Source organism: Terrapene carolina, unplaced genomic scaffold, assembly GCF_002925995.2.
Source record: "Terrapene carolina triunguis isolate 2854851 unplaced genomic scaffold, T_m_triunguis-2.0 Scaffold93, whole genome shotgun sequence".
In the NCBI taxonomy this organism is placed as follows: Eukaryota; Metazoa; Chordata; order Testudines; family Emydidae; genus Terrapene; species Terrapene triunguis.
In genome coordinates this window covers 5,076,017-5,093,763 of record NW_020664444.1, presented here as the reverse complement: position 1 = coordinate 5,093,763, position 17,747 = coordinate 5,076,017, and the positions used below count along the sequence as shown (strand labels likewise).

General features: G+C 45.6%; 1 protein-coding gene across 1 annotated transcript in view; it reads left to right on the top strand.

Annotated features, from left to right (window-relative positions):
• LMF1 (lipase maturation factor 1) overlaps positions 1-17,747 on the top strand; it is a 347,236-nt gene that overhangs the window by 14,318 nt on the left and 315,171 nt on the right. The window contains 1 exon segment of the mRNA XM_026650800.2: positions 6,149-6,458. Coding sequence (XP_026506585.1) covers positions 6,149-6,458 — 310 coding nt within the window.

Genomic DNA, 17,747 nt, shown 5'->3' with positions numbered 1-17,747 from the left:
TTTTTTTTTTTTTTTTTTTTTTTTGGCCCAAACTGTACAATTCTTAGATGTGACGTTCATGCCAACTTATAATAGATATTTGCTGCTTTTAAACTTAAATACCCTGTACAATATTCAGCATATATAGTGTATACTTTTCTTCAATTGCCGTAGTGTATATTTTTCCTAATTTACCCTTTCCTTGTTTATCTTGCTTACAGTGCAGAGGTCTCATTTAGATTTTTTTCTAAACTGATTAGCAGTTATGGGTTGGGGCAACAATTTGTGCCGCATTTAGAGGTAAATTTGATTAGCACTTTTTGAAAACTGAGTGCAGCAAATTGCAATGCTAATCCAGGTAAATCAAGCCATGTAGGGTTTTTGAAGGCAGAGAATTTATTTTAACCAAAGCAGAGATATTAAGTTGTCTGATGTTGGGGAGCATTATAATTCTGCTGGTTTCGTGTACTGAATCTTTTAGTTTTACAATTCTGAGAAGAGCTTTGGTTTAAAAGAAAAAAACAACCAGCATAAGGAATACTTTAAAATATATATTTTTTTACATTTTAAGTCACTTAGCTTATTGTCATGAGAAGACAACTCTTAAGCTTTATGGTCAGTGTGTCCTTTTCTATCTCTAATCTAATGAAATGTCCTGCTTGGCTTTATTGGTTTTTGTGTAAAATAGGTCAGTGTGTTTTTTGTTTTTTTTTTTTAAAGAAAAAATCTGCTGTTTTCCTAATTCAAAACCCATTGAAGTCAATGGGAATCCTTCTGTTAACTTCTGGTAGGCCCTCAGTGCTCGTTCAGGAGACAGCAAGAAGATAAATTTGGGTGTAATGCCAGAGTAATGGTTTTAAAGGGATTATTAACCAAACACCACTGGAGATCCTTGTGTGTGTGTTGGAGGGGAGATGGTGCAGTATTTTGATCATTATTAAGCTGAAGCATGTTTCTTTCCTTCTCAAAATGAGTAGGGGAGTTAGGTCAGGTTTAAAATACAAACTGAGGACCAGATTCAGACCCGGAGTGGTTGGAGTGCGGACAGTGGTGCGTGTCAAGAAGCTGATCCCGCAAGTCATTCAGCACCTCTCAGGAGGCTCTAAGAACCTTGCAGGACTGGGCCCTGTGACTCTATATATGATTGGCTGCAGCACCCCACAACTGGATTATTCCTGCCATGGGATCTGTATGAGGTGTGAGATGGGTCACGCACTGACCCCAACCTTCCTCCTGGTACGCCCTTTCCCAGGGATGAGATCTTCGAGAAGTGACTTGGAAGCTAAGGGGTAAGATTTCAGTGATAACCCCTGGTGCTCTTCACCCACCCAGCTCACGGAGGTTCACAAAGGTAGCAAGCATCGCCGTCTCCATTTTACATGAGGCAGCGGCGGGGCGCATAACTGGCTCACAGAGAGAGCGAGTTACAGAGCTGGGACTAGAGCCCAGACCACCCGAGTTTCAGCCTGTTGCCCTATCCCAGGGGTTCTTGGGAAAAAATTCCCTAATGGCGGACAGAGCTGGCAATAGGGAGCACGGGGCCCGGAGCCCCTGGACTTCCAAGAGCTAAGCAGATCAAAGCCAGCATCTCTATCACACTGAGGAGATTTAAACTTCAAGACTCCTTAGAAGAAATGGAAAGGGAGGTGGATATTTCTTGCTTTTTTTAAAATTAAATAGGCAGCTAGTCTTGTTTTTAAAATTATTATGAAGAACAAGTTTAAGCTTTGTTGTAACGTGCGTTGTTTGCCTGGACTGCTCAAGACCTGAATGCTTGTGGAGGAGGAACTCTGAGTTGGCTTCTTAAATACCTTCCTGCTGTTTCACATCTGATAGTCCTGGATGAAACATGGGAGCCTTGTCTTAGAACAGGCTTATTCAAAGTGATACAAGCTACAAAAGTGAGATCTTGCAAGAGTGTTGCCGTTTTCATAATGTAATAAAAATACTGTAATGATAAATAATAATAAATAGTGTGTAATAAGCATGTCATAAAAACAATTTATATTTCCAAGATCACGGCTTTTATCATTTATACTCAGGTAAAAGAGAAAATCCCTGGAAATATTCCTTTTTAGGAGGGGGTTCACGAGACATGACACTTTAGTGAAAGGGGTTCACAGGTTGTTAAAGTTTGGGAACCACTGCCCTATCCACTCTCTGCGCTGCCTCCTGATTCTGTTTTGCTTTGAAATAACAAATTCCTTCAGGTTTTCAAACTTCTGAGCCCAAGCCCCGCTATTCCAACACCCTGAACTATGGGGAAGTTTGAATTTCATTCCTGATGTAGCGATTGGGCACTGATTTTTATAGTTAATCAAACCTCCAGGTTGCAATGCTTCCAAGTTGCAGCAAAGCTTGGCTTCGCATACAGAATTTGCAGAGGGAGCCCATATCCACGGGAAAATAGCACAGTGAGCACATTTCCATATACCTGACTCAGGATTTATGCATGCACTTTGTTTAGATATGTTGCTGTCTGTGGACATCAAAAGTTGTCCGCACCACAGCATCCCTCAATTTAGGATAGATTTGAGCATTAGTTAGGAGGGGGAAAATAATCAGTGGTGTAGCATTTTCCATTTTGTAAGACTTGTTGCTGTAAGTGACGTGGCCAGTAATCAGATAATGCTTGAAACGGAGTGAAATGTATGGAGCCTAATCAGGAAATATTGGCCCTCATCATTTCTCTGACAGAGGAGATGACTGCAGTTACAAACTGCAAGCTGGTAACTGGCGGAGATTCCTAAAATATGAGATAATTCCTAGAAACTGACCGACTTTCTCTGCAGTACATCAAATTCTAGGTCTATGATCTGTAATTAAATTGCTTATATACTGTTAAAAAAAGCAACTGGCTGTTCTTAGATCGTCCAGTTTAAGGATGTAGATATTATAAGTGGGAGAGCTGTAGTGACATGTAAAAGTAGCAATTTGGAGGACAAGAAAATATTAAGTCTTTACATTTTGAACATGTCAGTATGTGAGAGGATACAGGAGTCCAACCCATAGCATAACTACACTCTTATGACTGAAATAGTTGCATTTTTGTGAGCATTAACTGTCAAATGGCCAAATTAACTTGAAGCATCCTAGATACTGAATATTATTTCATGAGTCATCACATTAACATATCAGGGTATTTTTAAACATGTTCTGTGAAAGAAAAATTCTAATATTTGGGAGTTTTATACAGATGATAGATACAAATGATCATGGATTGTTTTCCAAAGCGAGGCTATAACACTGCAAATAGAACCTCTTCTCTGTGTGCGGTGGGTTAATTATTATCCAAAGCGTTAGAAAACGGTTATTACAAATTAAAATTGGCACGATCTGTGCTGCTGCGGATGGAGCTGTTGAATATTTACATTGTACAGTATTTTGAATGTTGCCTTCAGATAATGAAAATAACTTGGGGGGGGGGGGAAAGTAGGAGAGGAAGATGGTGCAGCTATCCCTATCCTGCTAAAATCATAGGGGTGTTGTCCCTCCTCTACCTGGCTTGGGTATGGGGGTTTCCCTACAGCTCCTCCTTTGCCTGGGCCATTGCAATGAGAGCTTTCCCCCTCCCCCCCCCGTTACGTTCTCCTTTAACCACTGGTTACATGGAGTGGCTTCCAGTCCATCCAAGGCCTCCAAGTGCCTTGCAAACGTGGATGCGTTAGCTTCGCAACCGCATCGTTAGGCAGGCTGATACCGAACGCAGACGAGGAAAGTCACACAGTGAACGTGTGGTGGAGCTGGGCCGAGAACCTAGGAGTTGTCTGCTAAGGGACCTGGTGACTTTTGCTAAGTCCTCTGCCTTGACCGCAATAAGGTCCTTTCCTTTTTGTTGAAAATACTTTATCCTGACACAGAAGTAAATGCCCTCAGAGGGCCATGAAATGCCATTCCTATATGTGCGTTTCCTACAGGACAGCAAAGACTATCATGGTTTCAGGATTCCCTGAATCCTCTTTGCTATCCAAGATACTGTAAGGAGATATGGCCTCTCTGGTGTTCTTTTCACAATGTACCTTAAAGCCCCATTTGGGACTCTCTTTCCCCATAGAAGAGCGTTTACTGGAATTGATACACAAGAGAGGTTTGATATGAAGTGGTCATATTGAAATGATGCATCAGAAATGATAGTGGGCCAGATTCTCATTAGGATCTGGCCACTTTGCACCACCCAGACAGCACAGAAGAGATGAGTCCTGGCTGTAGCTGGCCGGTTGAAAATTCCCCGGGCATGGGAGAACTCTTGGATGGTGTCAAACTGGTGGAGTTGGCTCCTGCATCTGTCCATGCCCTGGGTAGATTGGTGCATGATCCTTTGAGGATCATGCCATTGTTGACGGTTAAAGCAGCCTCTAAGCCAGTGGTTTTCAAACTTTTTTTCTGGGGAGCCAGTTGAAGAAAATTGTTGATGCTCACGACCCAATGGAGCTGGGGATGAGAGGCTTGGGGTGTGTGAGGGGGCTCTGGGTTGGGGGTGCAGGCTCTGGGGTGGGGCTGGGGATGAGGGGTTTGGGGTACAGGAGGGGCTCTGGGTTTGTGGGGCCTCAGGGCTGGGGCAGGGGGTTGGGGTGCGGGAGCGGGTCAGGGCTCTGGGTTGGGGGTGTAGGCTCGGGTTGGGCCAGGGATGAGGGGTTTGGGGTGCAGAAAGGGGTTTCAGGTTTGCAGGGGGCTCAGGGCTGGGGCAGGGGATTGGGGTGTGGGGTTCAGGTGCAGACTTACCTCTGGCGGCTCCTGGTCAGTGGCGTAGCTGGGGTGCAGAGGCAGGCTTCCTGCCTGCCCTGGCACCGCGGACCGCACTGCACCCCGGAAGCGGCCAGCAACAGGTCCGGCTCCTAGGCGGAGGCGCACAACTCTCACCCGCAGGCACCGCCCCCCACAGCTCCCATTGGCTGGTTTTCGGCCAATGGGAGTGCGGAGCCGGTGCTCGGGGTTGGGGCAGCGCGCAGAGCCCCAGGGCCCCCTTGCCTAAAAGCCAGACCCGCTGCTGGCCGCAGCGCGGTGTCGGAAAAGGTAGACACCAGCCTGCCTTAGCTGGGCAGCACCGCCGGCGGGACTTTTAATAGCCCGGTCGGTGGTGCTGACCAGAGCAAGGCAACCCGGTGCCTGACATGCCGCGACCCAGTACTGGGTCATGACCCACGGTTTGAAAAACACTGCGCTAAGCTATACCTCTCATTCTGGTGCCAGGATAGCCAGACCCTCGTAATCAGGCAGCTGTAACAAGCAACTTGCCACCCCTCCACTCTCTGGCACCGAGTGGAACTTGGCTGCAGGAGAGAATCTGCCTTGTTGTGACTATGATGTGGCCCCTTTGCTGACTTTTTGTTTCCAAGTAGTTATTGTTAGCAGGACTTGCCATCTCCCTCCTGAAAGCTATGAACCATACTGTCTTTCCTGAGGGCACAGGAGTGGATATGCAACTGACTTAGCAGCCTTTGATCTGGGTGGCAACTGCTAATGCTGCTGTTGGTATTAGAGAGGGATCCAAACAGGCTCAGAAGTTGGCAGGTCTGATCTCGGTTATCGCTGTTGATCATTTGAGGCACTGATGCCTAATGAACAGAGCAATTGCCTGAGTTCTGCTCCTAACTCTGGTGTGCGTGTGACTTTGGGCAAGTTGCTTCATCTTGCTGTCTCCGTATGCTGATTGGTAACATAGGGATGCTGCATATCGCCTGTGTCGTGTGTGTGTGTCTGGGTGGGATTGTGAGGCTTAGCGGATGTTATGTAAAACATTTCTTTTGAGACCCTCCGATGAAAGACTGTATGCAAGTGCAAAGTAAGATCATTTGCTTCCTATGTCTGAGTGTGTTGTTTCTATATTAGATTTAGCCAGGTGGGTGGCTGATTATTTCTTTAGTAATTCGTTGCTATTGCTACTGAGATTGCCAGCAACCAGTGAAATATCCATCTTGGAAAAACTCGTATTTTCCCCAAAACAGACTCTGCATAAATTCCCTGGGCTAAGGGGTTCTATGTTTATGGGATTCCCATGCCTTATTTATCAAATTTAATAGAAATGGCTGTGTTGTATACTACTGGAGAGAAGGAGATGTTAATGCATTCCTTCCCGATGCACAGATACACCTCCACCGTGCTGGGCTTGAAAGATGTCCTTCTGTGATGGTTTTAAATGACATTTTTCTTTTTGTTTTTTTCCTCCTAGTTGTCGCTTTTTTGGTGGCTTACCATCAAAACAAGCAGCTGATCGGGGAGAAGGGACTGCTGCCATGCAAACTGTACTTGCAGAACGTCAAACGGTATTTCAAAGGGAAGATTAACCTGGATTCCTTGACCTATGCCCCAACAATCATCTGGTTCCTGGACTGGTCTGATATGGACAGCAACCTGGACTGCCTTGCTGGCCTTGGCTTGGGAGTTTCGGCTTACGTGTTGGTCACTGGATGTGCAAACATGATCCTTATGGCCATTCTATGGATTCTGTACCTCTCATTGGTTAACGTTGGACAGATCTGGTAGGTTGACAAACTTTCTCCTATGTTTTTCTCTTTGTAATTTCTCACCATGCATTGTATGGATAAGCTTTTGTGCTCCTGAAAGATGGAGACACGGTAAGTCATTACATAGGCACATTGAAGAAAGAACGTACCCTTCAGAAAAAAAAAATACAGGTTGGCTAACTTGCTATGGGTCTAATTCTGTTCATGCCTGAATCTTACACTGGTGTAACACCATTAATTTTAATAGAGTGCCTCCTGTTTTACATCATTGTGAGTAAGAACAGAATCAGGCTGATAACATAACTGTAGTATATGATATCCCTGCAGAGGGGTATAGTCTTTCCTCACTCTAGCTAGGTAACTCATTAGCTTTGTTTTGAGCAAGATTATTCTTTCATTTAAAGCTGGATCAGTGCCAGCCCCGTCTCGTGACTAGATTATAGCACGTTATCTTTGTGCCTGGTTAAAATAAAATTTAAAACGCTCAACATTTTAAATATAAGGGACAGGAGGAAAGGATGGTTGACCATTGCCTGTGTTCTTTAACGATCTCTGGGGGTGTAACTCCCAAATTCAGTGACTTCTCTGCCCTGCATCGTACCCTTAATCTGCAGCGTAACTTTATGGGATGTACTCATTGAAGGAGCGCTGGATAAAATTACAGTGTTAGTAAAAGTTGAGAAAGTACAACAAATCTTGCCAGTCACCCTAAGGAATGATCGTCACCCTGATAAAGCTAAAACCTGTAACCTGTAGTGACCACGGGATAGCCACAGGGTATGACACATCTACCCTAACTTTGAGCAGTATGTTGTGTACATGCCTTTTTCTTCCTTCCTCCCAAACTGTGTACGCCTAATTCCTTACCTGAGCTGAGCCAATTTGTCCAGACCTGTCTGATTTCACAGCTCTTCTATTTAAAGAAAGTGAAAAGAATGGCAGATATTAAACATCATCCCACTCAGCTTTAGCCCACTTGAGAGCGCCTCCACCGCTCTCTGTGCAGCAGGGAAATTTGAGTAATTAGGGGATCCCCCTAATGAGTTAAGTGTACTTCATTCAGCTTTGCGATTACGAAAAGTCCAGAATAAGGCCACAGTGGCATGACAAGGAGTTTCAAGGGGTATCCTTCCGTTGCTTCCACTCCTGAGCTAATCCGAAAGGCTCTCTACTCATCTCTAGGCACCTGTATGTCCCTGCTGGCGGTTAGCTTTTTCAGAAGGACTTGAAATGCCGCCTGGCCCCCATTCTTGGCAGCCATGGGAATTTATGTAATTGTAGCCGCTAAAGCCAGATAGTTTATTTAACTCCCTTGTGACTCTTTTTGCCCATCTGTAAAAAGTGCATCATAATTACAGCTGCAGAGTTTGGGGGTTGGAAGCTGAGGCTGACCTTCCTCAAAGTCCTGGGGTGCTTGGTTTTGATTTGCCCTGTTAGGAGAGGAAGGGTCTAAAGAGAAGCTTGAGATCCAAATCCAAATTTCCTGCAGAGGGGATGGGTTTTCAGGTGCGGTGCAGGTCCCTCACTAATGTTACTCCGTCCTCATGAGGAGCGTCACGAGGCATAATTCATTAACGTCTGTGAGGCGTACAGGAGCACTGGGCTAAGGCGTCGTGTGAGCGGCAGCCTCTTAACCTTGTTGTACTGATTTATGAGAATGAACCTGTTTGGCTTGTTCCATCTCGTGCAGCTACCCAGTCGTGCTTGCTCCTCTCGTCCCTTTGCTCCGAGCCACTTCCACCAGTAATAAGCATGTTCGGAGGAGAGGTGTGACCTCTTCTTGGCAGGCGTGAGAGGTGTAGCAGTCTCGCTGAGCTGCTAACTTTTTGCCAAAAATAAATCCTGCTGCAATCTCTGCCAGTTTAACTGCTGCTGAGGGGCTACCGTTGGGGTTTTCCAAGTCTTTAAAGGCAAGGGAGGGTGATGATGTGTGTGGGTGGGGGGCGGGGACTTTTTTCCCCAGTGATGGATGGAACCACAACCGCTGCCCAGCAGACCTTATCCAAATGTCTCTTCCTGAGTGGGTGTATGGCTCGGGAGTTCATGGCCAAGCTTTAGGTCCCTTTGTAAGTCAGAAGACAATGAATCATCTCATGGGAATGTGAGCCAAGCCCAAAGTTTTCATTCTGTGGATGCTGTGGTTTGAAGGAATTGCCTCCTGATTTTTGAGATAGGATTGTACCTTGCTTTGTTTTGCTAGTTCATTTGGAGCTTGTAAGTTACCCTGTCGTACACAGGTAATTTATGGCATATGGTAGCATGTTCTGAGTTTAATGGGGGCAGGGAGGAAAATAGGTGTTGCCTCAATTTCATCTCAGCTTAGTTGTGGCATGAAATGTATTAAACAGGAAATTGGGCTCAGGTTGTAGAGGGGTGGGGGAAATCAAAGCGACCCGGTGCTGCCGTTCATTCAAGCATGGTTACATTTTTCATTCGATCCTCTGCAATGGGTCGCTGCGTGGTCAAGACCATATTATCATTGTGCATACACTGTGACATTCAATTCCACAGGGAAGTAGATGCCGGGTGCCTGGGTGCTTACAATGCAAAAGAGGACTGGGGAGTGGGGAATGAATTGATTTCCCCTCTCGCCCCCCCAGGACGTGAAGAATTCTTGGGATGCACTCTATAGACCTGTGCCTTCTGAAATTAAACTGATTTTGCCTTTCACCTCAGTGGGAGCAGGCCTTAAAACTGCAGGTAGCCGATTGTATTAGCTCTTTTTACAAATAAATACACGCTCACGTTTTGTAGACGGTTGCGGAGTCACCGCTGCTTCTTGTCGGCCCTTTGTGATTGGGGTGGGCCCTGCCGTGGCCCTGCCTTAGTTTCCCCTCTTGGGCTTGGCCCTTCAGCTAAGCCATTAACAAAGCCCACTCCTTCAGGGGGACACAACTCCAAAACCAACTCTAAACACAGAGTCTGTGCCCCAGTCTCTCATTTCCGAGGGGCCTCCTCTCTCCTCTGATTCAAGTCTTTTCTGCCCACCCTCTGGGCTCAGCTTTGCCCTTCCCAGGCTCCTTTTGGTCTCTCCCCTCAGCCTCTCCTGGGCTGCTTCAGATTGCTCCCTGCTCTCTCCAGAGCAGCCGTATCCAGGCCTTCCTGCCTGGAGTCTTCCATGGGCCTTTGTCTGCCTTATGCTCTCATTCTACTGCTGGGCTTCCTTCCTCCGATGCCAACCCTGCACAGTTGGGGTGGCGTGGGGCTAGTGGAACTGGGCTGACTGGCCCAAGGCCTCTGGCCCTTAGTGGCGTAGGATTCCCTGTTTCATAGACAAATAGCTAAATTCAGGGATTATTTTAGGGTGACTAGGTGTGTGAGAGTCACTGGCATCTTTTCATATGTCTGGGGTGGCCTCCTGACATGTATGGGGCAGAGTGCAAGGCAGTTCCAGGCAGGTCATGTTTGGTTATACACATACAATGACCCTTGTTTCTGTGCCAGCGTTACTTGTGTGTCACAGAAATATGGTTTCTTCACTATTTTTTTAAAACGAAATAATTCAGAAATAAACAACCATGAAACAGAGGTTATAGACAGTTATTTGAAATAGAGGAAGGAACCTCACAGCAAGTCCCTGCATGGATAATTTTTTGTGTCCCCCGCCCTCATTTTAGGTTATGGGGACACATTGCGTCTCACCCTTGGGGATTGGCAGGTTGTGGGATGTTTGGGGGGGTTGATGAGATGCTTTAGGGAAGAATCCAGAGATTCTAAATAGGACCCTTCCATGACTCTTCTCCCAAGATTTATGTCACCAGGCCCCCAATCGGAATTATGTGACAGTTCCTCAAAGAGGCTTTTCAGGGGACGAAGAAACAGATTATTCCATAGTTGCCCATTATGGTGTTTCCAAAGCACCTGGTATTGACTGTTATCAGAGACAGGATACTGGGCTAAGACAGGCCAGTAGTCTGATCCGGTCTATCAACTCCTATGAGATTGCTGATTGGGAAGCCATTTCAAGGGAGATATGGGATTTTAAAGAGAGATACAATTTGCTGCTGCTTTACGCCAGCAAGGGACAATTTATTCTTTTTATGTCTTTTTTTTTTTTAAATTTTAATTTTAAATGTGTCTATTTGTTTTGGGCTGAAGTCTTCAGATATCCGACGCTGTTGACTGAGTGACTCTTTCAACTGCCGTCCAGCTGGCTTGAGCTCTGTAGAGAGAGGAAGCTTCGGTAGAGTAACTGTCTCTTTGAAAAGCAGGAAGGCATCAGCTGCATGCACTAGGTATATTAGACTTCCACTTCTTTGAAATACAGTGGCTGGAGAATAGTGTTCTGTTCCAGGGGAACCCTGAACTTTGCTATGACAACACCATGGAGAAAGAGTTAAAGGCCTTTGCCTACTGTATAAAAACTATAAGAGTTTGGTAGAAACGGCTGATACCAAATGAGGAGGAGAGGGCCAGACTGGTGGTTCAGGAAGTTGGTAATAGGAAATGGAGTCCATCCTCGTGGGGTATACAGCTGTCCAATGCCGGTGATGGCCTCTGAAAAGAGTGGGTGGCTTGTGTGAAATGAATTGATGGGTCTCAATCCGGTTCCTAGAGGATGGCCTATGTTGTCAGACAACGGGCGGACCTATTGGCGGTCTAGGCAGAGAGGCCGAGGAATGACTAGGCTGTTGAGACTTGACTTCCCTCTGGGCCCTAGAGATGGTCTCTCCGGGATAGAGTTCAGGCCCATGGAGTGTGGGAGAAGCTTGTATTGTCAGTAGCTGGGCTGGGCTGTCCTGTGGATGCCTAGTGGGAGCAGAGTTCCAGGGCTCTGAATCTGGCATGTTACCGGCACTGCATCCGCTTGAAATTAATCTCTGTCCAGGTTCACATGCAACGTGTAAAACGTATATGAATAAAATAAGTGAGATTGTAGATGTCGAGTTTAAGACTTAATCGGATTTGTGGCTTCTATTACTTCCTGGAACTCTGTCACTATTCTAGTCTTAGTATTCTAGTACTGACACTGCTGCTTAGGTTTGACGCCTCTGCTCACTGTTGGGTAAGCTGCCTGTGATTGGATTCCCAGGATGAGGATTACTTTAATGAAGTTTATGGGTTTTAAAATCACACATTGACCCGGAACTAAATACTTAACTTTGTCAGCATGCTGTAGGTGCTGTTACGATACTTGTGGACCATCTCTGATACGACACACTTTGGGTGTTGAGTTCCCAAATCTAGTGTTCACAGAAACCAATGTGTTAATTTTAGTGGTCGTCAAATGTAGGACCAAGAATGAGTCCTGGCTATATTTAAAAATGGAGCCTGATATGGTACCTTTATAATTATAGTCACTTTGGTAACTTTGTACCCAGGTGATGTGTACATTCTACTGTTATCCTGGAGTAATTCACTAGTATGACTGGGTGTGTTGGGAATGTTCATGGTGGTAGCATGGATCGCTCATATCCAACGCTCAAAGAGACCGTGCTCTTAAAAGCACTTTTTGGGGTCTCTGTTTGTGTTTCCCTCTGGCATGCTTTGAATTCATCCTTTGAAATGGAATGAGGCTGATCAGAATCTAAAAAACTGCCAGTGAAATGCAGGATGAAGTTGTTGACTCATGAGTTGGTTGGAGAGCCCCAAGTTGAGTGTTAGTAGTATCTCCCATTGTCTTTAATGGTACAGCGTATCCCTGGTTTCAGGGATATGCTGCAAGGTTAGTTCTTGTTTGGAAAAAAATAAAAAGCTGTTAAACCAGCCAAAGAATCCGAAAAAGTGTGTGTGTGTGTGTGTGGAAACCCCTCAATATCTTCTTTCCTTTCTTTGTGGCCTCCACAAGTCCCAGCTCTCTACATTCCATCATATGTAGAATGCAGCTGCCTGTATCCATTATATTGGTAAATAAGGAGGAGGACTGGTCACTAATACAGAGCGATCTGGATCACTTGCTAAGGTGGGTGCAGGACTCTGAAAAAGACTTGGGTGTGTGTGTCCGAGTGGGTAGTCAGCTGAACATTATTAATTCTCAGTGCGATGCTGTGTCCATAATGTGATCTTTGCAGTATAAACATGGGAATATCCAATAGGGGTAGAGAGGTTGTATTACATCTGTATTTGGGCACTGGTGTTTACCAGCAGCGCTGGAATATTTATGTGCAGTTCTGGTGTCCATACTTCAAGAAGGATGTTGAAAAATTGGAGAGAGGGTTCAGAGAATGATTAAAGGTTTGGAAAACATGCCGTATAGTGAAAGATTCAAGGAGATCAATCTGTCTGTCAAAGAGAATGTTGGGGTCTGACTTGATCACAGTCATAGAAATTTGATTAGACGGCTTCTCAGTTTAGCAGACAAAGGTATAACAAGATCCAATGGCTAGAAGTTGAAGCTAGACAAGTTCAGACTAGAAATAAGGGGCAAATTTCTAACAGTGAGAGTATTTAATCACAGGAACAACTTACCAAGAATTGTAGTAGATTCTCCATTACTGGACATTTTAAAATCAACATTGGACATTTTTGTAAAAGATATGCTCTAGCTGGACCATAGCTATTCGGCTTAAAGAAGGAATTAATTTGGGGAAGACCTGTGGACTGTGCCGTGCAGGAGGTCGGACTAAGTGATCACAGTGGTGCTTTCTGGCTTTAAACTCTATGAAACTTGCACACTCTAGACCTATAGAGTCACAGATCTGATGCAGAGTCCGTGTATATTTAGAGTCTGGAGTTGGAAAGGGAGTTGTTTAAATCCACTTCACTCTTTGGCTGATTTCTGAGCCACATGGAGAGGCTCACAGGACATTCATTTTCATCCTGCGTCAGGTGGGAGGATCCTGGATGTTCACTGAAGGCTCAAGGTGGTAAAAAGAAAGGGAAAACAAATGGGAGAACACAAAGGGCTTCATGTATAGAATTCTGATGAGCCCCCCCCAGAGTGAAAACTGAGCCCTGATCATTTGGTCAGCCTCCCAGCCCTTAATGGGGTACAGCCTCGAACTGTTTGCCAGTCCATCTGCCAGAAGATACAAGACTGATTAAAGTCCTGCATAGATTCATAGATTCATAGATTCATAGATTCTAGGACTGGAAGGGACCTCGAGAGGTCATCGAGTCCAGTCCCCTGCCCGCATGGCAGGACCAAATACTGTCTAGACCATCCCTGATAGACATTTATCTAACCTACTCTTAAATATCTCCAGAGATGGAGATTCCACAACCTCCCTAGGCAATTTATTCCAGTGTTTAACCACCCTGACAGTTAGGAACTTTTTCCTAATGTCCAACCTAGACCTCCCTTGCTGCAGTTTAAGCCCATTGCTTCTTGTTCTATCCTCAGAGGCTAAGGTGAACAAGTTTTCTCCCTCCCCCTTATGACACCCTTTTAGATACCTGAAAACTGCTATCATGTCCCCTCTCAGTCTTCTCTTTTCCAAACTAAACAAACCCAATTCTTTCAGCCTTGCTTCATAGGTCATGTTCTCAAGACCTTTAATCATTCTTGTTGCTCTTCTCTGGACCCTTTCCAATTTCTCCACATCTTTCTTGAAATGCGGTGCCCAGAACTGGACACAATACTCCAGCTGAGGCCTAACCAGAGCAGAGTAGAGCGGAAGAATGACTTCTCGTGTCTTGCTCACAACACACCTGTTAATACATCCCAGAATCACGTTTGCTTTTTTTGCAACAGCATCACACTGTTGACTCATATTTAGCTTGTGGTCCACTATAACCCCTAGATCCCTTTCTGCCGTACTCCTTCCTAGACAGTCTCTTCCCATTCTGTATGTGTGAAACTGATTTTTTCTTCCTAAGTGGAGCACTTTGCATTTGTCTTTGTTAAACTTCATCCTGTTTAACTCAGACCATTTCTCCAATTTGTCCAGATCATTTTGAATTATGACCCTGTCCTCCAAAGCAGTTGCAATCCCTCCCAGTTTGGTATCATCCGCAAACTTAATAATCGTACTTTCTATACCAATATCCAAGTCGTTAATGAAGATATTGAACAGAGCCGGTCCCAAAACAGACCCCTGCGGAACCCCACTCGTTATGCCTTTCCAGCAGGATTGGGAACCATTAATAACAACTCTCTGAGTACGGTTATCCAGCCAGTTATGCACCCACCTTATAGTAGCCCCATCTAAATTGTATTTGCCTAGTTTGTCGATAAGAATATCGTGCGAGACCGTATCAAATGCCTTACTAAAGTCTAGGTATACCACATCCACAGCTTCTCCCTTATCCACAAGACTCGTTATCCTATCGAAGAAAGCTATCAGATTGGTTTGACATGATTTGTTCTTTACAAATCCATGCTGGCTGTTCCCTATCACCTTACCACCTTCCAAGTGTTTGCAGATGATTTCCTTAATTACTTGCTCCATTATCTTCCCTGGCACAGAAGTTAAACTAACTGGTCTGTAGTTTCCTGGGTTGTTTTTATTTCCCTTTTTATAGATGGGCACTATATTTGCCCTTTTCCAGTCTTCTGGAATCTCTCCTGTCTCCCATGATTTTCCAAAGATAATAGCTAGAGGCTCAGATACCTCCTCTATTAGCTCCTTGAGTATTCTAGGATGCATTTCATCAGGCCCTGGTGACTTGCAGGCATCTAACTTTTCTAAGTGATTTTTAACTTGTTCTTTTTTTATTTTATCTGCTAAACCTACCCCCTTCCCATTAGCATTCACTAGGTTAGGCATTCCTTCAGACTTCTCGGTGAAGACCGAAACAAAGAAGTCATTAAGCATCTCTGCCATTTCCAAGTTTCCTGTTACTGTTTCTCCCTCTTCACTAAGCAGTGGGCCTACCCTGTCTTTGGTCTTCCTCTTGCTTCTAATGTATTGATAAAAAGTCTTCTTGTTCCCCTTTATTCCCTTAGCTAGTTTGAGCTCATTTTGTGCCTTTGCCTTTCTAATCTTGCCCCTGCATTCCTGTGTTGTTTGCCTATATTCATCCTTTGTAATCTGTCCTAGTTTCCATTTTTTATATGACTCCTTTTTATTTTTTAGATCATGCAAGATCTCGTGGTTAAGCCAAGGTGGTCTTTTGCCACATTTTCTATCTTTCCTAACCAGCGGAATAGCTTGCTTTTGGGCCCTTAATAGTGTCCCTTTGAAAAACTGCCAGCTCTCCTCAGTTGTTTTTCCCCTCAGTCTTGATTCCCATGGGACCTTACCTATCAGCTCTCTGAGCTTACCAAAATCCGCCTTCCTGAAATCCATTGTCTCTATTTTGCTGTTCTCCCTTCTACCCTTCCTTAGAATTGCAAACTCTATGATTTCATGATCACTTTCACCCAAGCTGCCTTCTACTTTCAAATTCTCAACGAGTTCCTCCCTATTTGTTAAAATCAAGTCTAGAACAGCTTCACCCCTAGTAGCTTTTTCAACCTTCTGAAATAAAAAGTTGTCTGCAATGCAGTCCAAGAATTTGTTGGATAGTCTGTGCCCCGCTGTGTTATTTTCCCAACATATATCCGGATAGTTGAAGTCCCCCATCACCACCAAATCTTGGGCTTTGGATGATTTTGTTAGTTGTTTAAAAAAAGCCTCATCCACCTCTTCCACCTGGTTAGGTGGCCTGTAGTAGACTCCTAGCATGACATCACCCTTGTTTTTTACCCCTTTTAGCCTAACCCAGAGACTCTCAACACTTCCGTCTCCTATGTCCATCTCTACCTCAGTCCAAGTGTGTACATTTTTAATATATAAGGCAACACCTCCTCCCTTTTTCCCCTGTCTATCCTTCCTGAGCAAGCTGTATCCATCCACACCAACATTCCAATCATGTGTATTATCCCACCAAGTTTCAGTGATGCCAACAATGTCATAGTTGTATTTATTTATAAGCACTTCCAGTTCTTCCTGCTTATTACCCATACTTCTCGCATTTGTATATAGGCATCTAAGATACTGGTTTGATCTTTCCTCCCGGTTTTGTCCTGACCCTCCTTTCTCTCTGCCAATATAGCCCACACTCCCTCTCGTCTCCGACCCATCTCCCAGGTCTCCATGTTCCCCACTTACCTGCGGGCTTTGCTCACCTGTCCCCGTCGAACCTAGTTTAAAGCCCTCCTCACTAGGTTAGCCAGTCTGTGTCCAAATAGGGTCTTTCCCCTCCTCGAAAGGTGAACGCCATCTCTGCCTAGCAGTCCTTCCTCAAATAGCATCCCGTGGTCTAGGAAGCCAAAGCCCTCCTGGCGACACCATCTTCGCAGCCAGGCATTCACCTCCATGATGCATCTGTCTCTGCCCGGGCCCCTACCTTTGACAGGAAGAATCGAAGAGAATACCACCTGCGCTCCAAACTCCTTCACCCGTACTCCCAGAGCCCTGTAGTCACTCTTGATCCGCTCAGTGTCACACCGCGCAGTATCATTTGTGCCCACATGGATGAGTAGCATGGGGTAGTAGTCAGAGGGCTGGATAATCCTCGACAATGCCTCCGTAACGTCTCGGATACGGGCTCCCGGCAGGCAGCATACCTCCCGAGATGAAATGTCAGGGCGACAGATGGGCGCCTCCGTCCCCCTCAGCAGAGAGTCTCCGACCACCACTACCCTACGTTTCCTATTCGCAGTGGTGGCAGCAGACCTCCCAGCCTTAGGGGTACGAGGCTTCTCCTCCTTTACTGTAGGGGGTGATGCCTTCTTTCCTGTATCAAGAAGAGCATAACGGTTACCTATTACCACAGCGGGAGGGTTCGGAGCAGGGGTGGAGCACTGCCTGCTGCCAGAAGTAACCAGCTGCCAGTGTCCACCCTGAGCCATCTCCTCCTCCACCAGTGGTGTATCAGCAGTCCTGTGTCCTGGGACAGCTACCTCAGCTGTCTCCACATGGACACTGTCCAGGAATTGCTCGTGGATTCGGATGCTTCTCAACCTAGCCACCTCCTCCTGTAGCTCTCCCACCTGCTGCCTGAGAGATTCCACCAGCAGGCACCTTTCACATTGGATGGTCCCCTCAGCCTGGATATCAGTAAGTGGAAATTGCAAGTTACAGTCTCTGCAAAACCACACCAGGATCTGGGTAGAAGCATCCATGCTCAGGCGCTCTGTCTGGCTACAGGCGCAGGAGGAGGAGACAGAAGCAGTGCTGGCACAGGTGTTGCGGGTCTTCCTAACCATCGTAAGCCTCCCTCTGTCAAACTCCCGTCTGCAGCCCCCTGTCCGCTGAAAGGGTTGTTTAAGCAAGAAGTTTAAAGTTTTAAGGGGAATAAAGGGAAAACAGATAGAACCGGCAAGGGACCCTCGCCCCTTCCCACTCCCCTTCCAAACTCCCTTGCGAAACTCCCTGTTAGCAGCCCCTGGTCGCAAACGCTCCCTGGTCGCTTGTGCGCTGCTTTATAAAGCCCTGG